The following is a 25,591-nucleotide window of genomic DNA, read 5'->3' as shown; positions in this document are numbered from 1 at the left end:
TGAATTTAACAGGAACCTAATATATCCACATTACAATAACAGTTATGGATAAAAAATGATGCTTACTTTCATTGGCGTGAAATCATCCGATGAATTGGGATGTCTTCTTAGGGTATAGACAGCTTTAGTGTACATCCCTGTTAATAAAGGAACTGCAGTATTATGCAAAACCTATTAAGACTTAGCTAATAGATGCTATGATCTCATTAGTGCAGAAGCTCATGTTATCAGATTCAGTTACAGTTTACTTTGTATACTAATGTCCTTCTTCGTCCAAGGCTGTCCTCCAGGTGTGCCACCCAATGAGTCACACGTAGTACTAACCTTTTATATGTGGATGTCATCAAACATAATAATCATTAACCGACATACGGTTCGACTATTCGGTTCGAAATATCCCCACGTTCCAGATTAGACACACGTTCTTTTGTGCTACTATATTTTCAACCATATAAATAAATTACTAGACAATAAATCAGCCTTGGAGATGGTGGGTATTCCCTTTCAAATTTTATCACAATGTTTGCCCGTAGACAATGTTGTTTATCAGCTCCGTTTTGTTAAATTCACCGTATACAGAGTGAGAATTTGCTCGAATTGCTTCACCCTCTCTGTTTACATCTTAAGAGGCAGGACGGCACGCACACATGGATAACAGCTACAACACAAAAGCTCTGTTGATACATTTTCAAGCCATGACTTCATCTTCCTCTTTCATAGCAGTCCAACTTACACATACACACCAACCACTTTCTGTGTCTGCGGTTCGCGTTGAGCTGGTGTCTGGTATCAATTTGACTCTGGAATGGCCTTTTCCCCCAAAAAACTCAACGTGAATACCACATGAACAAAACACAGGAACACAGAAATGTGTTTCTTGGTCATGTACTGTCCGTGTACGGTCACTTATTCAAACTCGTGAGTGCCTGAAACTAATCTGATTTGACATGGAGAAGGCTCTCTGACAAGAGAAAGTAATAAGTGGAAACACAACAGGAAAAGGGATCCAACGAGCCTCCTCCCTCCCTTTCCCCTTCCCCAAACAAATTCCCTTTTTGGGTGGGTGGACCCTCCCCCTAACATGAGGAAAACCTTTGCAATGCTTGTTCAACCTCTGTCCCTCCTTTTTTTTCTTCTCTTACATGTACTCATTTGCCTGAAATGTTGAACTTTAGACAAATCTTAGTGTTGGGGAGTGTCTGGGGGCTGGACGAGGTTGTTAATGACACTGACTCCAGTTGTTGTTTTATTCATTGTCCCATCAGGACGACTGTGTACGTGGCGGTCCCTCTTCCAGGTATGAAACGAGTACCCTAGTGCAACCCTTATCTTCTGCCTCAAAAGACAGAAATCATCACGCGATTCAGGCCATAACCCGTCTGCTTTCTGCCTTCATTTGTGCACAAGGGTGTTTCTGCCTCATGGCTCAAAGTCCCACAGAGTCACGTCCTGCGATTGTCTCTGGAGTGTCGGCGGACGGGGGGAGAGAGAAGCAGCGTTTGATCGGAGCGGAGGGTGAGAGGCGCCTGATTGTCTAGTTGCGTGAAGGCGACTGAAGCAGTCAGTGTGGACCATGTGTGCTGCAGCTCTGGAGGAGTACTGTGGGTCCACCTTTTGGGTGAGTTCAAAAGCCTGGGTTAATGTAGCTTTAGGGACAAAGTGGGGGTTGGGGGAAATGGCTTCAAAGACGAAACACACTGACAAACTTGTATAACACAAGTAGGATTATCGGCTAAACGTAACTGTAGAAATAGAAAGGATGGATTCACTGTGACATAATTCTGTTATTTTGTTATTGACAAGGCACTTAATATAAAACAAAATCTCAGACAAATAAAAACTTTGTATTTCTTTTGCTTTATTGGGTTTAGTGTTTTTTTTTAACGAAATAGCAGTTATAAACCTATTTGATACATAAAAATAACACTACGCTTCTTAAGAGTTTTACCACTAATTGTGTTATATGTACGGTGGCTCATGTTATTGTGTTGATTCCCTTCAGCATGCTTGAGACGTGTGAAGACGTACTGTGAATGTAACAGACATTAGTTCAATAAGAGGAACTATTATCTGAGAGAGTTGATACGGTTTCACCCCTGTGCACAGCGAGCTCAGTGCACATGTGACACTGACCAGTTATGACTCTTAAGTAAGAAATGACTCAGCATGTTTGTCAACTGAAGGACTTTTCTACCAGCTATATACAGTACATAGCTATAATAATCTGTAATAATCTGTAAAAATCTGTTAATGTTTATTTGAAATATATAGTATTGCGCTGTTTCTTCATGTATTTGTTTATTTACTAGATCACCATTGGCTGACGCCTTAGCGGCCGCTACATCAGCACAGATGAAAACGTTTTTTTAATGACAGAACATTACATTGTATAAATTATATGACAAGGTAGTAAATTCCAAGCATTAATTTCACAAAAAAATCTTTGAGGAGGTTTGTTCTTTGGGGAGGAGGTCTCATGTGCCCTATGATTAAAACATGAGAAGTCTTTGGTGAAGTTTAATGTCCAAAGTGTTATTAGTTTCTTGTTGCATTTCTTTGATAATTGACTTATATGTTTGAGGTTTTGTGGTTTTTGTCCCCTTCTGCTCTGGGAATTTGTGATAGGCATGACTGTTTTTGATTAAGCTGTTGATCAATTAATTTATAATATTAGGCATATTAACTTCACATGTCACTAGTAGCTGACAAGTGTTTATGCCATCTGCAGGTTCCATATTGGATCATATCAAGCCTCTAGCAAGACATCTTGCCATCTGGTTAGAGACTGATTTAGGTCATAAGCAGCAATGAAATATCTCTAATATATAATCGATCCTAATATGTGAAGACACAGATCATTTTACCTGCTTTCATTTAATCACACCCTTTATGCAGGCGGCAATCAAAAATAAATCAATAAACTCCAGACTGTAAGGCTTTGAATCAGGAGTATTCTGTTCTCACTCCCAGTATGTTTCAGATTCTACATTGTTATTTTGCTTACTTACATACATACTTTCTAAAGATAATGGTGGTTTGATCGGTCTGTCATTTTTGAGCTGCCTTTGCAAAGCACTTTGTAACAAAGGGTTTGAAAAAGAAAATTCATAGTAGTTGTGAGAGTGCATGTTAATAGTAGTGGTGCAGGTTCCCCGTCGAGTGGCCGGTAAGTGCTTGAAATAGTTCCCGTCTTTTTCAGGGTCTTTTATTCACACGTTGAACTCATTAGTGTTTTGCTCCTTTCACTCACCATTACTGTTTGTCCAGTAGCTCCCATCTCTCCATTGCTTTCTTCCACTTTGGAAGTAGGAATAAATCACGCTGCTGAGCTCAGGGTTTAATCAAATATGAGTTGAATGCTTTTCTGATGGGAAGGTGTTCACAGGTTAGAGTGTGTGTCGTCCTTCCTCATTCAGTGAAGAGCAATCCCTGTGTGATGTACGATGAGACATAAATATATATGTGTCGTATATGTTTTGTGTGTACACCTCAGAATGCTTCATATCTGAACAGAGAAGACCCCGACCTCCCGGTATGTGTAGAGCAGACGGTGCTGGTCTGGATCCCACTGGGGTTCCTGTGGCTCTGTGCCCCGCAACACTTGGTGTCTCTATGCAGGAGGACACAAGTGGACGCAAAACACCTGTCCAAGCACTATATCTGCAAACAGGTAATGTACCTGCAAGGCACGTCGCTCTGGTGATATTTAAGATGCCGACAGTGAACAAGAGAAAGCAACAAATTACCCCATTATTATAAAATCTTGTTGCAAGAGGACAACTATATAATTATTTTATTTTTTAATAGGCCAGATTTGTTTTAGATAGAAAGAAACACCTGCAGACGCTTGGAATAGTAATCTGTGGCTATTATCTGCTATTTGATATGGTGATTTTTAAACAAAGAAGTTCAATTGCAGTTAATCAAATCCTAAGAATGACTTTGATGTGATTTATCTGTGTTTCCTCCCCTCAGCTGGTGGTGTTTCTGTTGCTACTCACCGCCATAGCAGGCCTGGCCATCACACTGGGAGAGGATTTTCCTCCCAACCAGGTTTCAACAGTGAAGAATCCCGGTGTATACTACGCAAACCCCGTCCTATACGCAGTCACATGGGTAAATACAATAGGGTTTGTATTCATTTATCTGGTGCTCGCGATAAGAAAGATGACATTTTCTTCATGATTTCTTTGTTAGATCCTTGTGATGTTGTGCCAGGAAGGAGTGAGGCGCAGGAAAAGATCAGTAGACTCAGCCACTCTCTTCATCTTCTGGCTTCTTCTGGTTCTGTGTGACGTCTTCCCTTTCCAGACCCTCCTACGGGAGGGGCTCAGGCTGGTATGAGCACAGACAGTAGATCAAGTCGGGAGCACAGCATTGAGCTAGAGCTATGATATCCTTACTCAGGCAGAATGCAGTCACTTCATTGGATGTACTCCACCTCTCTGTATTTTAAAGTTGTTTAACCCCCCCCTACCCTCCTTCCTCACATCCCCCTTTCTTTGATACATCTCATCTCATCTGTAACCAACAGGGACAAATCAGCGACGTCCCTCGCTTTAGTCTTTTTTACATTTCCTTTGGCTTGGAATTGATTGCCCTCATTCTCTCTGCCATGGCTGACATTCCTCCGGAAGCAGAGGAGGTTGTGAAAAAGGTACCCCAGCATATGATACACTGAACCGTCGTCATATGACGACCCCGCGTCGTTCGTAATGCAACTAAGTGCTTTTATTTCCCCACAGAATCCAGAGGCAGGTGCAGCGTTTTTGAGCAGAATCACCTTCAACTGGTTCAGCAGGTAAATTGAAGGTCGCTGCGGCGAGGCTCGTAGCAAAGACCCACACGCGTTCGCCTCAACGTGCTACTTCTGTTCCTTTCCCCAGTATGGTGGTGAAGGGGTACAAGCGGCCCCTGGTCCAGGAGGACATGTGGGAGCTGAGCGACGCAGAGAGCACCGCTGTCATCAACCAGCGCTTTCAGTACTTCATGGAGTCGGAGCTGCGTGCTGCTCGGGTCCGGTTCCAAAACAAGATGAAAAAGCAACGGGAAAAGAGCAAAGAGAAAGCCCCGGAGGAGGCCTTTCAAAATGGCCTCTCCAACAATCTGGGCAAGGGCATCAGTCAGGATGTGCTGATGATGGTAAGAATGTGCACCGAGAATAGCGTGACGCACATGAACATCACATTGCACCTTTCAGTAGGGCCATTGATTCTCGGTGTCAGGTGGTAAAAGATTTACTGTTATTGAACCGGCGTTCAAACCTCTTTTTTTTCCTCAGGAGGAAAAGGGAAAGAAAGGAGATGAAAAGAAGAAGAAAAAGGACAAAAAGGAGGAAAATAACCACCCCAACTCATGGCTGATTTCCACCATCTACAAGACCTTTAAAGGGGTGCTGTTTGAATCGGCTTTTTTCAAACTTCTGACGGACCTGCTGGCGTTTGTCAGTCCTCAACTTCTAAAGTGAGTCGAGTTTTAACAAAGAACAACCGTTCTCAGGCACTTAAATGTTCCCAGGTCTCCCACAGCTGTTGTACGCAGCTGGGCAGATTCTCTTTGAAAGTGATTTTTTATTATTTCGCTGCTCATAAGAAACAAAAAAGACATCAAACCCAAACCTGCTCATGAGAAACTAACACAATGTACTGTTTCCTGCTGTTCAGCAATCATTCACTCAACATGATTAAACTTTATATGTATAAAAAGGATATTGAACTATTATAGCTTAGATGACCACAGGACACTGAGGATAATTTCTGACTTAAACATTGCAATCATGAAATATTGCTGTTTTTGTGAATGCTGTTTTTACCCTTTCAGCTTAACTATATCCTACGCATTAATTAACTTGAACAGTTATAAACACTAGGGTCTGGCAGGAGAAAATGGATTGTGAGGAATAAATAGACATAGATTGGCGAGAAAAGACAGGATTAAAAATGAAGAAAATTATAACAACATATTAATACTATATGATTTAGAAATAAATAACTGCCACCTGATGCTTGCATGTGTTCAGCTGGTCCCATAACTAATTGTTTTACTCCTCCTGTGTAGGTTCATGGTCTCATTCACTCAGGACAAATCCAGATATACCTGGGAAGGCTATATGTACGCAGTGCTGCTGCTAGTGGTGGCAATTTTGCAGTCACTGTTCCTGCAGCAGTACTTCCAACGTTGCTTTGTGCTCGGGATGAAGGTCCGCACTGCCATCACAGCAGCAGTGTACAAAAAGGTAACAACGTTCTACTAACTTCCCCTCAAACATTGTTACCAAAAGGTACATCACAACAAATCACCACGTGTGGTTTTCAACTCCCACCCGAGAGATGATTGATGATTACCTGAAAAATCGCTTATATCAGAAAAGGAACTCTCGCTCCCGTGGGCTACACCTTGAGTCCTTTAAGATACAGTTCTATCAAAGATCTCGTATATAGGTATTTTCAAACTTCTGCGACAGCTCTTCCTCCAACAATCTCTTCTGCGCCCCCTTTCTAAGGCGCTGGTGGTGTCTAACGACACTCGTAAAGAGTCAACGGTCGGGGAAACGGTGAACCTGATCTCAGCGGATGCCCAGCGCTTCAACGATGTGACCAACTTCATCCACCTGCTGTGGTCCTGCCCTCTGCAGATTGTGCTGTCCATTGTCTTCCTGTGGTTCGAGTTAGGACCTTCTGTGTTGGCAGGACTGGCCGTCATGGTGCTGATGGGGCCGATTAATGGATTGCTAGCAGCCAAGGCCAGAAAAATCCAGGTCAGCAGAAAGGCAGGCTGATGCAGGATTGATTATAGTGCACTGTGTATACCACAAATAATAGACCTACAATTTTAGATTCTTTTTTAATTAAAATTAATTTAATTTTAATTTCATGTCATTAGAAACATGGAGCACCGAGAAGGAACATAATACACCAGTGTGTACATACATGCATCAGTTAAGGGGATGAAACCTTTTTACAAATTTGATATATTTGTTTACTGGGCCTTTCTTTGTTCTTTGAGTGCTTCGTGTAGAAATGCTCTGAATATTTAGCACTTAGCGCTAAGGAAAGAGTGTTAAAACTTTCAAGTTTCCGAGAAAACTGAAGCCCCAGATACAATTATTTTGTTTGCGTGGTTAGCCACTCTCTCACCTCCAACAGCCACGTAATCATCCATGCAAAAACCTTAGTCTGACCTTTACTGCAACTATGGCTTGTAATGAGGCTTTAATGAGCCAAATATTTCCCCTCTTTCAGCACATAGGTGGTGTTTTTACATGTGACGCTTTAAATGATCCCTCTTCTTGCCTGCAGATGTATCCGTTATTCTAATAAGAATTGAATAGCTGCTGAGTCACATGTCGTCTTCTTTTCAGATAGAAAACATGAAGTTCAAAGACAAGCGAATGAAGATAATGAATGAAATCCTTAATGGGATCAAGGTGAGTTGGTGGTGGGTGGTGTAAGAACACCACCCCTCAGTTAAATAGGTGAGCCCCGACAGGGGACTCTGGTGATGGAGGGATGTTATCACTGACTAAAAAGCTTGAATGTTATTCTAAGTGCTTCTTTCATACGGCCTCGTGCTGAAAATTGACGTTGACTACTGCTCCCTCACACTTCCTTCAATGTGCCCCCCCCCCCCCCCCCCGCCTCACCCCTCCACTTTGCCTTCTCGTCTCCCACCAGATTCTGAAGCTGTATGCGTGGGAGACATCCTTCCAGGCACAGGTTGAAGGCATCAGGGGGCAAGAACTGAAAGTCATGAGGAAATTTGCCTACTTGACGTCTGTTTCCACCTTCATCTTTAGCTCTGCCCCGGCTCTGGTAAGTCCTGCCCAGGAGCTCTGCGAGAAGACCAGAAGGTTCTCTGCGAAGAAAAGTTAATTCCGTCTTTTTGTTTTCAAGGTTTCTCTGGCCACATTTGCAGTTTTCGTAGGCGTGAGCCCAGACAACGTGCTGACCGCTGAGAAAGCTTTCACTTCCATCTCTCTATTCAACATCCTTCGATTTCCCCTGGCCATGCTGCCCATGCTTATCGCTGCCATCGTGCAAGTAAGGGAAAAAGAATCCACCGGTACACACACACACACTCGGACCAGACCTAAAAGATCTCAAACTCGTTCTTTTATGCTTCAGACGACAGTGTCTAGGAAACGGCTGGAGAAGTTTCTGTCCGGCGAAGATCTCGAAAGTGACATCGTGCGGCATGACCTCAGCTTCAGTATGTTCACCGTCATGATTGCGACACGTTTGTCCGCTGAGCAGTGAAACACATTGATATGTGCATGTATAGTACGTAATGCCCCCTCTGTCCACCAGCTCATTTATTTCACTCTTTGTTCGTCTGCTAGACTCTGCTGTCACCATTTGTGATGGTTCCTTTGCTTGGGAAAGAGAAGCAGAGCCTCTGCTGAAAAAGTATGTTTGTTGTGTCAAACGCACTATTACAAAATATGGATACAACACTGTATGGCTGCAGAACGTTATATTTGTCCAAATTGGGTTTTTCTTTATGTTGATCATATTTATTTGATGCATGTTTGCCAGTGTTTCCTTGGATATAAAGCCAGGTAAGCTGGTGGCAGTAGTGGGAGCTGTAGGCTCAGGAAAGTCCTCTCTCATGTCAGCCCTGCTTGGAGAGATGTACAGCAACAAGGGATTTATCAACATTCAGGTAACACCCCATAAATGTCGCTTCATATCTGTCGAGCAACAATACTGAAGCGTGTTTGGCGGGATTGTTTAGAAAATTGATTCTAAAATGAGTATAATACAATTGCCTGAAAGGTATATTGCCAGGTACATCTATCTTTCTATCTATCTGTCTATAGCTATAGTTACAACAAAATAACAGAATTGTGAGTCCACATGTCCCAAGTTCTCTTGATAATGTAATTCAGGATATAACTGACAAACCCCCTTTTCAAGTCTAAATTCAAAGTTGTGCATTGATGTGATCAAAGGCGGATTTTTCTTTTAGATAAATGTTTTTCCATCAAAGTCCAAAACCAAAACAATAAAACAGTATCACCTCATGTTAAATAACCGAGTCAATGTAAAACAATAGTAAAGTGCATTTATTTGTTTTGGCCAACAGTGTGGTCAGGAAGAGCTCCATGTCTGACTGTTGTTGTGTTTATGTCCAGGGTTCCCTCGCCTTTGTCCCGCAACAAGCCTGGATCCAAAACGCCACACTGAGGGATAACATCCTGTTTGGCTCCCCCCACGAGGACAGGAGGTTCCAGGGGGTCATCCAGGCCTGTGCCTTGGCTCCTGACCTGGAGCTGCTGCAGGGTGGTGACCTCACTGAGATTGGAGAGAAGGTAAGACAAAAGGATGGAGAACACAAACACAATCATACCTGAACATTCGTTTCGGTTGATTGCAAATGTTTTTAATATACTCGCTGTCATTGAATTATAGTATTCAAATTCAATTTAGTGAAAACAACCTACCACTGTTTTAGTATCCTTTAACCCACTTACTCTAAATCAGGTTTACCCGGCAGAGAGTTATTATCAGCTCACAAATCCATTTTGAAGTTGTTCCTTTTCATTGAAATGTGTTTTCAATACTAAAGATTCAACACTTGGTGCTTATCTGCCAGCTGGCTGGTCCTTCAAACCTCATATTGTATTGTGTTGGTTCTCTCCTCTCCTCTGTCCTTAGGGTATCAACCTCTCAGGCGGTCAGAAGCAACGCGTGAGCCTCGCCCGGGCAGCTTACAGTCAGGCTGACATTTATTTATTAGATGACCCGTTGTCGGCTGTCGATTCTCACGTAGGAAAGCATCTGTTCGACGAAGTAATCGGACCCAATGGGATACTCAAAGACAAGGTTTGTGCTGATACAAATACATGTTTTACATGGAAATAACTCCTATTTTTTTGTTGTTTAATTACTGAGACATGTTAAATGTGTGGTGGTATTTGTAATAGGGAGTGTAGGATGGGAATAATTGAAGTAAGAATAACACAAAAGACGTGGAAAAGTGTGGATGTACAGTCATTTCCATATTCTTGAATATTTTCTTATTAGGTAAATTATGATTTCACACATGAGGTATTTGTGTGTACAGACTCGGATCCTGGTGACTCACGGAGTGAGCTTCCTGCCGTACGTAGATGAAATAGTGGTCTTGGTGAATGGAGAGGTTTCTGAGGTTGGATCCTACAACAGCCTTCGTGCCAGCAGGGGAGCCTTTTCTGAATTTCTGGACACATATGCCAAAGATCAAAGAAAACAGACCCCTTCAGAGTCAAGTAAATACACATTTCTTCCCCTGCAATTTGAATGTGAGCATTTTGTGACACAAAACTAAACTGTGGCTTGAATGTGTTGATGAGTTACTACGTGATTAGGAAATGTAAATAGAGCTGCAGATTTGCTAACAACCAGGTGTGATGTGTGAACGTATTCACTCAGATCGTTACGAGGACGTCGCAGACGTGGAGCTCATACCCGAACGAGAGGAGACTCTGCCCGACTCTCCTCTGGAGGATACAGTTTCTGTTACACTGAAGAGAGAGAACAGCATCCGCCGCAGCCAGCGCCACGGCAGGTCAGAGCAAAGAAACAAATTGTTGGGCGACAGGAGACGAGTGAGGGTTAATGTGGAGGCAGTGGACTTCTTGTAGGTCACATGAGCAGATCTCATGTCCAAATAGTATCTCGCACAGTACTTGTCTTCATGCACATACAAAGTGCAAATGTCTTCGTTTTTGTTTCCTTATTTGACATTTTTATTTTCTCCAGTGTCAGACTAAGAAAAAATAGCTCCATTAGAAAATCAGTCAGTGATTTGAAGAAAGGCCAGAGGCTGATAGAGAAGGAAGCTATGGAAACAGGAAAGGTAATACAAGTTCTTTTTATTTTTTTCCATCAGCACAAATGATACAAAAATAGAACATTTTTCTTAGCCGGGTTTTCTCTCTTTTGTGTCCAGGTGAAGTTCTCAGTGTACCTGGAGTACCTGCGTGCCATGGGCTGGGGATATACCGTCATGGTCTTCCTGGTTTACTTCATCCAGAACGTTGCTTTCATCGGTCAGAATCTGTGGCTGAGTGACTGGACCAATGACGCCGTGGACTACTACAACAGGACGTACCCGAGCTGGAAGAGAGACACCCGGGTGGGAGTGTTTGGTGTTCTGGGAGTGGCTCAGGGTAACTGAACTGATTTTACTCATTACGCTTTACATTTATATAATTTAGCATCAAAGTTTACTTCCACTTAGTAAAAGTGACTAAAGGACTCCAGCACTATACATAACACAGACTTTCATTTTCTCAATTCATTCTTAGCAGGGAAGCCAATGAGCCTATTCCAAATCAATCCAATCCAATCCAAAATTCTCCTTCAATAGCTGCTTTGAAAGAGACATCCGCAAATAACAATTATTGTTACCACTCCATTTGAAACATTTTTCTCAAACAAGGGTAAAAAATGAAGACTTGCTTTTCTTGAGTGAGTGAGCAGTGAACTTGTAAAAAAGGGAACTCTGTGATATTTGAGCCAAGCATTTGCTGTATATCACTGTATATGTTTAAAACTCTGATCATTTTACATTTTGTGAATATTTCAGTGTTTAGATTCATATTTGAAAAAGCATCTTTGTGTATTATTTCACAAAAACTGGTTGATTTTTGGTTCAAGAAGAAACATACTATATTAACGGTATTTAAGGTCATACAGGTTTTGTTCCTAAAAAGCATTTTCTGGTCTGGCTTAACTCTTCATTTTGGTTAGATGAGGGAATTACCTTAATTGACTTTGTGAAAGGAAAAAGAAAGACCACCTGTGTTGCAAAACAACAAGATGTGTGAGTGATTAAATGTTTTTTCCATCAGCACAAATTATACAAAAATAGAACATTTTTCTTTATTTGTGAGTGATTAAATGTGACCCTCTTAACAAAATGCAATGATTTTATTTAAATATTTGATTGATTTTACCGCTGCCTTCTGCCAGGGAGTTGTTGGAATTATCACACTCTTGAAACAGAACATATTTGATGATATTCCCTTATCTTGTCCCCCCCACACTGAGAAAAGCGCTGTCCAAAAAGCTGCTGACGCATTCATGTTAAGTGATTCTTTTGATCGTGTTCTGTGGAACGGTGGACAAACTGAGTTCTACTTTGTGCGTGTTTTCTGGCAGGCCTCTTTGTGTTCATGGGAACACTTCTCCTGGCCAATGCTTCGGTTGATGCGTCACGCACCCTGCATTCAAGGCTACTGAACAACATACTTCGAGTTCCCATGGTATTCTTCGACACCACACCTATTGGAAGAGTGGTCAACCGCTTCGCAAAGGTAGAATTTATCATTTGACTGAACTAAAACTTCATTATTTTTTTTTCTTACCAGTGTAATGTCAGTAGGTCTGCATTGAGTCATCTCAGTTGAAGGCTGGATAACAATCCTCTGGACTGTGGCTGTTTTGCTACGCTAATTTGGCAATCAAAATGTATTGCCATGGCAACGCCGTGGCTCCTAATGAGGAAAAAAGTGGGGGCCATCCAGCCAGCTCATTTTCATCCTAAATGTGATTCTCCGGTTCCTTCAAATATGTGCTGGCGAAACGCCAATTCCACAGATGTTAATAAAAAACACCCGTTGATAATTAGATTTTCTCTTTCTTCTCTGGGTGCACCCTAATACCTTTTTATGACGCCCACGCCCATATCACATTAAAATCCCTGTTATAAGGCATTAAGAGTGGATGCTTTAAGTGTTGAATAGTACTTCCTAAGGTATAGGCACATACTGTATTATACATTTCAAATGTGGTATAAGTCACCATAAAAGTTTGTAACTTACCATGACTTATAACACAAACGTATTTGGTTGGATTGGTCAATTTTGAAATTTTATGATACTTGACCCATAAAAGGCTTCATGTTGTTTGTTTATAAATGCATGTGAGTCGTTAAGCTTTAAGCAGGTAATAAATCATTTTAGGTATGTTTGCACCGCATTATAAGTATTGCCATCATTGAAAGGGTTTTTCATCACTTGTTTTAAAGGACATTTTCACAGTGGATGAAGCCATTCCACAGTCCTTCCGCTCCTGGCTCCTGTGTCTGCTCGGCGTGTTGGGCACACTGTTTGTAATCTGTCTGGCTACTCCTTTCTTCACCATCGTCATTATTCCTCTGACCCTGCTCTATTACTTTGTACAGGTAAGCTGATAAACATGACAAGAGAAATTAGGTTAAAGAAGAAAAGACATATCTAAACATATCGATAGTTGTCAGACAATATTCTATTCACATTGATTTAGTTCAATGAAATTAGTCCATGCAAATGTATAGGAATGGATATTGTGCTTCTGTCGTTTAAAACTCTTTGGTAGATTGTGTCTTGCACAAATAAAGCATGCCAACATTCTTCTGGTAATTAGCACAGCCTTACGCTGTAAACACTGTGTTTAAATTAGGTATCCATCCATAAATGCAAAGCATTGCATTGGAAATGAAACCATCCAATGTTTTCTGTTGATTTCTTTCGCCCTCTACACACCCAGCGCTTCTACGTGGCAACTTCGAGGCAGTTGCGTCGGCTGGACTCAGTGTCTCGCTCTCCGATATACTCACACTTCAGTGAGACAGTGTCGGGTCTGTCGGTGATAAGAGCCTACGGACATCAAGAGAGGTTCCTTAAACACAATGAAACAATTATTGATGAAAACCTCAAGAGCCTCTACCCGTGGATCGTGTCAAACAGGTCAGACGCCAACAAACTCTGTCTCTGATTTCCACTCTAATCTCAAGACTCGCTCCTTCTTCTCTACCTGTATTGTACTACGTGTGTATCCTTTTATTTGGGTCTGGAACGATTTAATCTAAAATCAATACCTTATTGACGATAACCTCATGTTTGTGGATGTGTTTATTCGCCCCCCCCCCCCTGCAGGTGGCTGGCCATTCGTCTGGAGTTCCTTGGAAACCTGGTAGTGTTTTTCGCTGCTTTGTTCGCCGTCATTTCTAGAGATTCCCTGGACAGCGGCCTGGTTGGCCTGTCTATATCCTACGCCCTTAATGTCAGTGGCTCACACACTCTTTACACGCACTGCAGATGATGAACTGAATGTGGATTTTCTGGTGGTACAGTAATTCTAACCACGCAATGGGATCTATTTCCTTTGCAGGTGACCCAGACCCTCAACTGGCTGGTGAGAATGACATCAGAGCTGGAAAACAACATCGTCGCCGTGGAGAGAGTGAGCGAATACAGCGCGCTTGAGAACGAGGTCTGTTCTATTGAGAGCTTTTCATCTCTGGGTGGTGTTATTATGGAGCTGTGGTCAGGATTAGACAGAAGCCTGCACTGCTCCACCATTTTGCAACCATTGTGTGTCTTTGGCTGTACAGGCTAAGTGGGTGACTGACACTCGGCCTCCAGAGAAGTGGCCCGAGCAAGGAAGGCTACAGTTTGACAACTACAAGGTTCGCTACAGGCCCGGATTAGACCTGGTGCTCCATGGGGTTACCTGTGACATCAACAGCACGGAGAAGGTCTGTCTGTGTTTGACTGTGTACCCTTCATGTGTGCGTGTCTGTGTAACAAGCCTGTGGGATTTATTATAGGGTAAATGTTACGTTGAATTGCCCGTAGTTCAATAGAATTCCATCAGTATATTTTGAAATATTTCAAATATGTATTTAGAGCAATACCATAGTGTAATATTAAACAGCTGATTCTGTTTAGTTACCGTATGTACATAATGTTTATAATTTGCATCAAATGTCTAACTTCTGATTCAAAAAATGCAAAACGTTACAAATTTAGGATAATTAGGATAACAGTGTTAAATTTGAGACTGAAATCAGTTTCAGCAAAGACTAGTTACTAAAAAGAAGAGTTCATATCGCAGCCTCCTTATGATGAACAATATCGGAATTCATTTTGAGTACCTTCCCCTTTTGTGCCTTTCATCTTTCAAAAGGCAATGAAAGTTCTTTATTTCCTCTTCCCTGCTCTCTTGACTTTATTGGTTGTTTGAATCTTAAATTTCTCATCATTCACAGTGTTATTGTCTGCAGTGTGCAAACATGCTGCAGTGGCATGCATAGCCAACAACATAGAATAGTATACATATAGCCTCTGATGTGCCTGCAACAAGTCAGAGATAATACAACCCTGCAATAGTCATGCTCCCTCATAGGGGTTTTCATCCTGTATCTTAGTTCATTTCCCTCACTGCCATGTTTTCACTGATGAGCCTGTTTTATAAGAGAGATACAGTTCCGCTCTACAGTGGTTTTATAAGGGCCACCTGCCAAGCCTCAATTTACAGTACTGCCTTGAAAATCTGTTTTTATAGTTTTTATAAAACACTCTTCTTCCTGCAAAATCAGATGGTCAATGACTGCGTAGGGGTTTTAAAGCTAAAGTTTAGCCGTTGGGTGTTTGAGAGGTGCATTGGTACAGTGTGTTTTTATTTATATTTTGATCTGTATGGGGTTTAAAATGCAAAAACAGAGTTGTGCATCTTTTGTTTCTTTGTTTGTATTTTTTGAGGTCAACAATTATTTTCTGTATCCCCCTGCTTTCAGATTGGTATCGTCGGCCGCACTGGAGCCGGGAAATCGAGCCTGACCAACTGCCTATTTAGAATTATTGAAGCTGCTGAAGGTAGTATTCGGATTGACGATGTCGATATTTCTACAATTGGCCTGCATGACCTCAGAAACCGGCTCACAATCATCCCACAGGTATACACAACACACAACACAAACCTACAGGCAGCATTCAGTTTTAAATTGTACACTAAGCTATACAACCCTGTGGGCTCAGGATCCAGTGTTGTTCTCTGGGACCCTGAGGATGAACCTGGACCCATTTGACAAATTCAGCGATGAGCAGATATGGAGAGTGTTGGAGCTCTCCCATCTTAAAGATTATGCAGCTGGGCTGCAGGAAGGACTGCAACATGAAGTGGCAGAGGGGGGAGAAAACCTCAGGTGGGCCATGAAAATAAATATTTTTCTGTGTGCAAAGCATTTTACTTTTAGTTGGGTTATAAAAGTACACACACACAGGTAAACACAGAATCAACAAGAAAATCAAGGAAATATAAGACATGCTTTACAAGGAAATGAGTCATGGGCACGGAGCTGCGGCATCGCACGATCCCGCTTCAGACCCAGGGCCCGGTCCTGCGTTGCAGCTGGTCCGATGGTTTCTTTTATCCGCGGGTCAGAGGAGAATCCTCAGCATGTGGCTCTCTTTTCAGTGTTGGACAGAGGCAGCTGCTGTGTCTGGCGCGGGCGCTGCTGAGGAGGACACGCATCCTAATCCTGGATGAGGCGACAGCAGCTGTGGACCTGGAGACGGACGACCTCATTCAGAATACCATCCGCAAAGAGTTTTCCCACTGCACTGTCCTCACCATCGCCCACCGCCTGCACAGCATCATGGACAGCTCCAGGTCAGTTAGTGTCTCCTAATACACCTTGATGAGGTGCCACTACACGCTATAATAGCTATATTGGTTTCTTCCTCCACCTGAGTATAGTGTTGAAACCACATTTCTTTCTACACTGTATTAATGCAACATTTTCTCTCATGGGCTAACCCCACTCTGTTGTGTCTGACATATTATGGCAATAAACGTTTCCTGATCCTGATTAAAATGTGAATGTTCATTAGATAAAACCAGCTTTTATGATGACAGAATATTCCCATCTCAATGTTCTATTTCTCACTGAATAAACCTGTTGCTCCATTTACTACATTTGATTATTCCAAACATTCAAGACGTTTTGGCGATTTGAAAGTTCAGCTAAACAGTTCATTCTGAGCTTGAAAAGAGCAGTTAGTATACCAGATTTCCATGCTTTGTTTGTTTTGAAGCTTATGTTCAAACTCTCCATTATTCTAAGCACTTTTAGAACAAGGTTATGGTTTTGCAATGATTTTGAATACTTTTGGGATTTTTTTATTTGATTTAGTCCCAAACAATGGGCTAGTCTGACTCAGTATTTCATGTGACAGGTGTCCAGGCAGTTAGCGTTTCCTTTGTTATGACCAAAGCCCAACAGCCACACCTGTGAGGTCCAAGTCAGCTTTTGTGGGCACTTCTATTAAGAGTAAAATGTAAAATTCTGTGAGACTTTTAAGTCTTCATTGGCTTGGAGGTGGAACGTATGAATGGATTCATTCATTGTAACCTCACTGACGGTCTTGCCACGTCCTTGTTGTCATTACTAAGATATAGTGGTATTACTAAAAGAGCATTTATTGGAGCTGTCCTCGTAGCCTCTAAGCATCGTGTCGAGGATCCACACTAAACCCATTTCAATCTTTCTAACTTGGTCTTATATGCTTTTACTATTTGCTCCCTTGAGCAATAAATAAACTGAAGGGAAGCAGGAACAATTTTACCCTTTTTTGGCAACACGATTTTTACTGTACAATAAGGATTTCAACTACAAAATGCTTCTACCATTTTTTATCATTGACCTAATCCAAAAGGTTAATAGACAACATCAATAGTTTAAAATAACTAAGTTATTAGATACACATTTCTTTTGAAAAACCTAAAGAATAGCACGCTTTGTGAAGCCCATGTCTGTAATGCATTGAACACTAGTAGAATATGTTTTATAGTTAAGTATTCATACAAAACTATAAGGAAGATGAGGTATCATTTCTCACAGATGCTGGTCAAAACATTATTTTTTGTTATATCCCACGTTTATTATTGATGTAAAGTATTATGAATATTTGTGAGTGTATATTACTCAAACTTATTATCATTATAATGCATTATAAGTATGTTTATAATACATACAGTAGTCTATGTATGTCTGTATGCATGGACTTTATATGACAGTCCTTTTACTAACATCTGAAGAAATATCAGGTCCACAATGTGATGGGCACTAAAACGTGAACTCATGACTTCAGCAAAGCAAGAAGTGGAGGCACTTTCATCTGCAGCACTTTGATGGCAGATGCTGCCTCTGACTGCATTTCCCATTGGTGAACAAAGCTTTGAATAAATATGTATGTCCTCTGACCTTTTTCTGAAATATAGGTTATGTGTAAAGAACCCCTAAGTGGTTTTTCATTCAGTCATCAAATTCGCCTTTTACTTTCACCGCAGGTCACCAGAAGAATAGAGCTCATCCATCCATTTTATTTTATTAAAACATCAGTTTTAATCCAGAGCATGTGCATCATGCCTTTAAAAAATGGCGGGGACAATTCCTAGGCAGTATTTCGATCTCTTGCAGGGCTGACCCACGTGGAAAAACATCTACATCCAAATCTGACTATAATTCTTACCTGAAAGAAAAAACGATATCATCTTATACCTTTTGTTAATCACCCGCACAAATGGCCACACATTCATTTCCTTTCAATTTGAGCCGGGGGGGTTAACTGCTGTCAAATGTCCTTCTCTAGCAGCCATTATTTGCTCGATGGATCACACTTTCTCACTTTGTACTCTCTCTCCACAGGGTGATGGTGCTTGATGCTGGTAGAATAGTGGAATTTGATTCTCCAAGCAACCTGCTCCAAAAACGTGGCCATTTCTATGCAATGGCAAAGGATGCTGGGATTAACCAAGAAGACAACACGGTTTTCTGATTCTGCATTTTTTTTATTCCATGAATTGCTCTTGTTGCTTAATTTAAAAACCTGGAACGGGCATTACTATTTACTAATATTGTATCTGTATTAAAAAAAAGAAATCATATCCTGTATGTAAATAATTGTTAAGATAAACAATAAAATCCCTTTTTCAAATAGTTTTTAACCGTTTTTTGATATAAACAAAATATAAACAACTAAATCTGTAGTTTAAACTCAGTGTCATATTGAACACTGGGTTAGCTATGGGTTACATATGTCTGTACATTTTGGGAAATGCCCCTATTGCAATCATGTCAAAGTCAGATAAGAGGATGGTTACGTCAACCATTCTCCTTTACTAAATCCAAACGTCATCATAGGTTGGGAGGGACAATATGTTGAACTTCCTCTCTGGGGAATGTGCTGCAGTGTATTAGTTATTATGGTCAGATAAGAACTGACTTCAAAATAAAAGCCACGGTCCAGTAAACATCAAACATCTCACATTCATTTATGAATTTTACGAACTAGTCTTTGTATCATAGACTAATAACTCGTACTAATAAACAAACACTCAATAATAACTCCCGTATGCCAACTGCTGTTCAAGGAAGAATGTAATTCCAACTGTGTGAAAGCATGTGTACACAGACCATTTAAAAATGACAACAAACTTTGATGTTTAGAGAAGTGACTTGTGGCCTTTGGGTTTGATGGCACCCAAGAAAAACGGACATTCCAGTACCTGTAATATCAAGTACTCGCACTGCAGAACAGCATGCAGCATAAGCTGGCATTTGCTGTGTTGAAATGTGGTCGTCTTTAGTTGCACCTTCTGTGCAGCACCATGTTGTGCAAAATAGGTGGTAGAAGGGCAATTTCAATCCAAATGTCTCCATTAATGAAAATGCGCACTGTAGCAGTCTTGTCGTCCTTTTTGCTCTGTGCCTTTTTATTCTTCCTTCAAAGGTTATGTCAACTTTTACTTCTACTTAAGTACTTTTTTCATGCACGTTGATTGAACATCTGCAGGAAATATCCAGACATTGTCTCTTCTGAAACACTGCTTGTAAGAGAAGAGGATCCGTTCCCTTAACTTTTTCTTTTTCACAATCACACACACAAGCACACAAACTTGCATGTCAAAACATGCTCCAATGACTTGAGAGATTGAAAAGGAGGAAGGACATGAGGACGGGAGGGAGTGAGGGAGGGAGGGAAGGAAGGAGAGAGAGAAAGGCTGAGCCCCTAAGAGGAGAAGTGAGTATATTACAGTTGTCTTTTGTTGTGAAGAGAGCAGCTGGGCTTCACCCTGGATTTTATTCCTTTTTAAAAGGTAAGTCAACACGTTATTTATCTAAAAGACTCTCATATATAAACTGAACAATATATATGTATATATACATATATATGTATATATATATATATATATATTTCTTTTCGACTGGCTATATTGGCAGCGTAACAAGTTGTACAAGGCGGGCTCTGATTTTAATTTCAATGAGATCTCTACAATTATTGTTTGACAGATTAATTTAATTGCCAGCCATGCACTCAGCGTTCTGTGCTCTCAAAAAACACCATTCTCCTTTTACTGTCATTTTGCTAATATATTCACATGGTCAATTTGAGCTGAGAGCTGAAAATGCAACAGGTTTTTCAGTGAATGACTTCATGAAGCTTCATCAAATATGCACGTGTCTGTTATTGCTGAATGAATCATTTCATGTCAGTGAACAATTCCTAGATGTGTTTGTGTGAATACAGGCTTACATTATATTTAGGTGAAAAAGCAATGTTTGAAAACCCCAATATTTTTATGTATAGACATACTGTAAATGCTATCAACCTTCTATTTATTATAATGAACTAAATTAGCAAGAAGGAATTAGTGCACATTTCAGAAATTATGTTCCTCACAAAATGCAGAATTGTTAATTGCGAGATTCATCCTCTCATTTTCTACTCTCAGAGATAATAATTGAGAGATCACTTAAGATTATCCCAGTGTGATGAGATCACGGGTAAGCAGTGGCCCCTCCACATATCTTCTTCTGGCTGGTTGTTCTACTAAATTCTGTATAGGAAGCACTCATTTAAGAGCAGACTAATTTACACCAAAAGCATCAGACCTAAGGAATTGTTGCTGGTGTCAGCATTTTTGTAAATCAATCATTTAAGCTTTCGTTTCATTTTTATATTCATTGTTATCATAAAGAATCCCAAACATTCATGTGTGCGTTTATATTTCTCTAAAACATTCCTCCCATTTGTCAACCAGCTGCCGCACCATGAACCTTTCGGAGCAGATTTCCTCTCTCTTCAGCTGTAATGTCAACCCAAGTGAGAAGCCACAGCTTGAGATAAGTGTCTTCAAAAGGGAGCCCCTAAATATAGCTGTCCCCATGACCATTTTCTACAGCATCATTTTCTTCTTTGGAGTATGAACTGTCAATTTACTGGATACACTTCACACTGTGGCAATATTACCTTCCAAATTACATCACTGGTATATTGAAATAGAACAAAGCTAAATGGCAGTCACACAATGTTAGCCACTCAAATGCTGAGAGAAACAACGTAGACTTTTTCATTCTTACAAATTGCTGCCACTTTATGCTCTACAGGTCACACTCAATAGTGTGAGCTTGCTGACCCTCCTCATGGATGCTCAAATGAGAGTCAGTGCCATTCGTTTCTACCTCATCAGCCTGGTCATATCAGGTAAGCCCTCCCACCTAATTCAAAGAGGATAGAAATGATCAGCCTAAAAGTAATTGTGGAAGATGGATTGTGTATATTAGCTTTAATATTGTTAGAAATGTATGAAGGTGTATTGAATATACCAAAGGCATCATTTCACTATGCCTTCTTGTTATGTGTGACACAATCAACATTTGGGCTCATCAGTCACTTTCTTACTTGCCATGCACTTCATAAAAAATCAGGACAAACACATCATGTTTAAAATTAAAATAATTCACTACAAGTTCTAATGTTTTCATATGTACAATTATTTCCAATGGAATTAAGTGTACAATAGACGTTTTATTGTTATTTTTTTAATGTCTATTAACAACTGTTGATTTTATACAAACTTCCTAAATTTTCTCTTTTTTTTTCTTTAACTTTAGACATTTTGCAGCTGTTGACCCTCCCGGTAACTTTGTATCGATACTATTGGGAGAGCTACCCATGGCGTCTGGGCCGCACAGTGTGCAAAGTCTACTTCATGGTGCGTCAAGTGTACTGTGCCACCACAAGCTGGGTTATCATGACCTTCACCACTGAGCGCTATGCAGCCATTTGCCACACAATGTGGTCCGTCTCCAGCCTGAAGGTACGTTTTTGCATAAAAACATGAAATGCTAATAAGCTTAGAGATGGATTCTAATGACATTTCCCCCCATTTTTCCAGCTCTGATATAATTTGGAATAATATTCCTGTCGGGGTCTTTCCCAAAATGCATATGACACATGTTCCTTGTTCATTCTAAAGGTATTGAACAAGGATAAACTGCAGGATATGGTGCAAATTAAAGCCCTTATCTAACTACAGATCATTCTCAGAGTTATTTAACCTCTTCTATTTTTGTATGTTCTGTTCCCACAGAAGTTTCGTCTGCCGTGCCTCCTCTCGGTCTGGGTCATTTCTCTGGTCTCGGCTGTGCCCTTTGCTCTGGTCTATGACCAGGCTCTTGCCTGCATCCTGGACTACACTGCCGCTACACGAGCAGACGCCTTCCATGTGTCCACCATGTGTGAGATGACAGAGCCGGATCCCGCACACATTTACAAAGCTGCTTTGCTCGTCAGAGCGGGAATCTTCTTTCTGGTAAGATAAGTGCTGTTCGAGAGGCTTTATATAATCATCTGCATAACACCAAGGCACTCAACATGGCTCTCCGACAGGTCCCACTGGTCTCCATCTGTATTCTCTATCTGCTCATCCTGCTCTACCTGATGCAGAATGGACGTCAAAGGAGAAATATGGGTCTAACGAGGCTGGATCCTGAAGGAAGACGAGATATTCAGTGCCATCAGAATGGAAAGCTACTTTTGAATGAAAGGAGAGCTCTTAAACTGATGGGTGAGCCTGGGGAAAGTACACATTCTGTTTAAGTCTTGAGGTTGTGACATAGCAAATCTCCCAAGTGCTGTGACATATCTTACCTATAATCTATCATTGTATCCATAGTCGGATAAAGACGGTTTAAAGGTCTTAGTGTCCAGTGACTAAAAATTGGAACACCCAATTTCCTGTGCCTTTGCAAAACGGTGATGATGGACCCTTTGTTACTTCTTTCACTCTGGGCTGCAAACCAGACAATAAATAAATTGCACAGAAATCATCATTAGTTTCAGTAATTTTAGGTTAACACATATTTGCGAGCAAAAAAACAACTCTTTGTCTGCATATGATTCATTGTTCATCATGGTCTAAAATTTATTTGGTGGCGCATGGAGTAGTGTGATGTGCTGGGAGCTGCAAGGTTGGTGGTTCAAATCCCAGGTGCCCCATGTGCCATGTCAAAGTGTCCCTGAGCAAGACACCCAACCCCAAATGGCTCCTCAGGCAAACTGTAACACATGGGTTATAATGCAATGTAAGTTGCTTTGGATAAAAAGGTCAGCTGAATGACATGTCATGTATTGTAGTTTATGGCTATGTTTTTTTTGTCAACTTTTCATGTCTACTGAGAGTATGGCCTCTGTGGGCTGTTGCATGGCATACTTAGTTAACTTGCTTCACGATATAATGTCCAGATCTGTCCACATTTTGATGCCCTTCATTAAGGTAAATTATGCTAATAATTGCTTATTTATGCAATTGATATAAAGGTCCCTAAACCTGAGCGAAAGCGATTAACATCTTCTCCTTTCTATCTTCCAGGTGCGGTCTTGGTGGCCTTTTTCGTCTGCAACTTTCCGGACATTGCCTCGTCGCTGATGCAGGTTTACGTGGTGGTGTGGTCCGACACGGTCCTTTCGGTCTACACAATCCTGAAATCGTACTTGTCTCTTCCACTGTGGTATATCAACGGGGCTCTGGACCCGCTGCTGTTCTGTATTTCCTCCCACACATTTCGCAGGGCCTGCTGTAGAACTCTGGGCAGGATCAGGTCTCACTGCTACTGGAGATTTGGAAGCATGTCTTGGCTGCGTCAGAGAACATCTAGTGAAGAAGCAAGCTCGACGGCCATTAAAAAGAATTCTGGTAAATGCTTTCGCAAGAATATGGCCAAAAAGAGAAACACAATCTCTGACCACACCAATCATAAAATTGGTAATAGCCATGAAAGCCCCTTTCAAGAAGAGCAGCAACAACCAAACTGAATTGTTATCTCTTGTTGCCCCTCATGCAGCAGTTGTTGCTGTATTATTGATATATATATATATATATATATCGCTGTGCATCCAGCTCCACCAGTACAGTACCTTTTGGGAAAATGTAATTTGGTTTTAACAAAAATATTTTCACCTTGGAATAAAAACGGAAATGATTGTTTTTCACTGTAAGTCCCTGTCACTGTAAGAATATCTCAGAATGTAGTTGTAAGCTGTAATTTTTCTGTTTCTGTTTATTTCTTGCCAGAAATGAGGTTAGGGTTAAGTAAGTGTGGTGCTTAAAAGCTTAAATCATTGTGATTGATGTGAAGACATTCAATGTCATGTATTTCAAGTGTGATATGACTCACTCAAATTACTGGGTAAAATATGCTAGTGTTTATTTCTATGTTGAGTTTGAAGTATTAAGTATATTGTTCAAGAGTTTGAAAATGTTAGATGCTACAGTAATGTCAATATTGCAAAGTGCCATTGCCAGAAAAAATACAAATGATGAAACTTCGTCACCTCTGAGTTAGACAAAAAGCAATTGATGCTGGCCACGTTTAAAGTGTAATGAAAATGTATCAGTCTACTAATTTTCTGTAGACAGTAAACCTTTCTCCTCACTTGACAATGTAGTTCATCGAACTAAAAATACATTTTTCGAAAAGTGTAGGATAGACCTGAGGATGAATGACTGTGTTTTATAAGAAATTAATTTACACTCACATTCTGAGAAGCTCATTGTTGACATAAGGGTTAAGAGGTCGAATGAGCACTTGAAAGGGATCACTAACCGTCCCACAAAGAATCATCACTCAACTCTGCAGTGACATATGTGAATTGTCATTGGCTGTGAATTGTCATTTGGTTTTGCCATTGTCGGTATACTTGAATCTCTCAACAAATAAAACAAATTGCTCTATTTCTGCTGAACTTACAACCGTTCCCTAAAACACTTAATTTAAATAAATTGGCGGAATGTTACATTCATTGCTCAAGGTTCAATTTGATGATGCTTTAAACCCCTTGTCCACAGTTTAGAATCATATTTTTACATGTATTAAACAACTAAAGGCAGTAGTTGCTTTGCAGAATGTGATTATTGATACATAGTATAAGTCAAAAAGATAATATATTAACAAGTCGTTTGTGGATCTTAGATAAAAAAGCAGACAAAGACACATTGATGAATCCGAGAGGGTGGGGGGGCAAGTGAACAGCAATCATCTAACATCGACCTTAGCATCGATGTCTTAAGATGTCAAAAGAAAGTAAACTTCCCATGCCATGTCAGAGAAGAAGCCTCCTGAATGGAATCATTAGACATGTATTGATTGTGCACACCCCAGGACAGAAGAACTCTGCAGGAGGTAGAAAACTCACAGAACATCCTCCAACTATTGAGCATCAAATACATCTGGTGAAGTCTGCATACTGCCCAGAGAATACTGAAAGACCCACTTGCAGCAGTAAGTCAAGTTCACAACCGTAGCTATTCATGTTGCAGTTGTAGTAGGTAGGCCTACATAGGGTCAGCGACACTGTCAGTGGAAGAAAAGAACCTGGATAAAGGCACTGAATGTGAACGTAGCATAAGTGATGCTGAAGTATCTGCTGCCATAACACCAGACTACAGAGCTTCTTATTTCCTCAAGCTGTAGAATTCCCCAGTTTTATTTAGTT

General features: G+C 40.8%; 2 protein-coding genes across 2 annotated transcripts; both read left to right on the top strand.

Annotated features, from left to right (window-relative positions):
• The first annotated feature begins 1,477 nt into the window (after nt 1-1,477).
• Nucleotides 1,478-18,755, top strand: abcc2 (ATP-binding cassette, sub-family C (CFTR/MRP), member 2). The gene is made up of 32 exons (XM_037466001.2): nt 1,478-1,618; nt 3,494-3,670; nt 3,976-4,116; nt 4,198-4,338; nt 4,535-4,657; nt 4,746-4,801; nt 4,887-5,142; nt 5,282-5,463; nt 6,058-6,235; nt 6,503-6,757; nt 7,361-7,426; nt 7,674-7,811; nt 7,893-8,039; nt 8,124-8,208; nt 8,339-8,405; nt 8,535-8,661; nt 9,134-9,310; nt 9,657-9,824; nt 10,066-10,249; nt 10,413-10,548; nt 10,743-10,839; nt 10,933-11,152; nt 12,147-12,301; nt 13,015-13,170; nt 13,515-13,714; nt 13,904-14,030; nt 14,139-14,240; nt 14,362-14,505; nt 15,547-15,705; nt 15,788-15,954; nt 16,227-16,421; nt 18,460-18,755. Exons 1-32 carry the CDS (start codon nt 1,574-1,576, stop codon nt 18,587-18,589), a joined length of 4,701 nt encoding a protein of 1,566 aa, XP_037321898.2. The 5' UTR covers nt 1,478-1,573; the 3' UTR covers nt 18,590-18,755.
• Nucleotides 18,756-19,804: 1,049 nt separating this feature from the next.
• LOC119213776 (pyrokinin-1 receptor-like) lies at nt 19,805-24,938 on the top strand. Its single transcript, XM_037464830.2, is given in 8 exon segments — nt 19,805-19,910; nt 20,856-21,015; nt 21,202-21,298; nt 21,709-21,914; nt 22,188-22,409; nt 22,487-22,664; nt 23,469-23,869; nt 23,871-24,938. Coding segments are annotated over 7 exon segments (1,425 nt in total). The 5' UTR covers nt 19,805-19,910; nt 20,856-20,865; the 3' UTR covers nt 24,042-24,938.
• Nucleotides 24,939-25,591: the final 653 nt, after the last annotated feature.

This window comes from Pungitius pungitius, chromosome 13 (assembly GCF_949316345.1).
Source record: "Pungitius pungitius chromosome 13, fPunPun2.1, whole genome shotgun sequence".
Classification (NCBI taxonomy): domain Eukaryota; kingdom Metazoa; phylum Chordata; class Actinopteri; order Perciformes; family Gasterosteidae; genus Pungitius; species Pungitius pungitius.
The sequence above is the reverse complement of the archived record's forward strand: the minus strand, read 5'-3'. Positions and strand labels throughout refer to the sequence as shown.

Excerpts from the sequence above, each read along its gene's own strand:
- abcc2 (XM_037466001.2), top strand. The coding sequence starts at position 1,574 with ATGTGTGCTGCAGCTCTGGAGGAGTACTGTGGGTCCACCTTTTGG. Across the intron at positions 10,250-10,412 it reads ACAGACCCCTTCAGAGTCAA|ATCGTTACGAGGACGTCGCA; the intron begins GTAAATACACAT and ends GTATTCACTCAG. Across the intron at positions 13,715-13,903 it reads CCGTGGATCGTGTCAAACAG|GTGGCTGGCCATTCGTCTGG; the intron begins GTCAGACGCCAA and ends CCCCCCCTGCAG.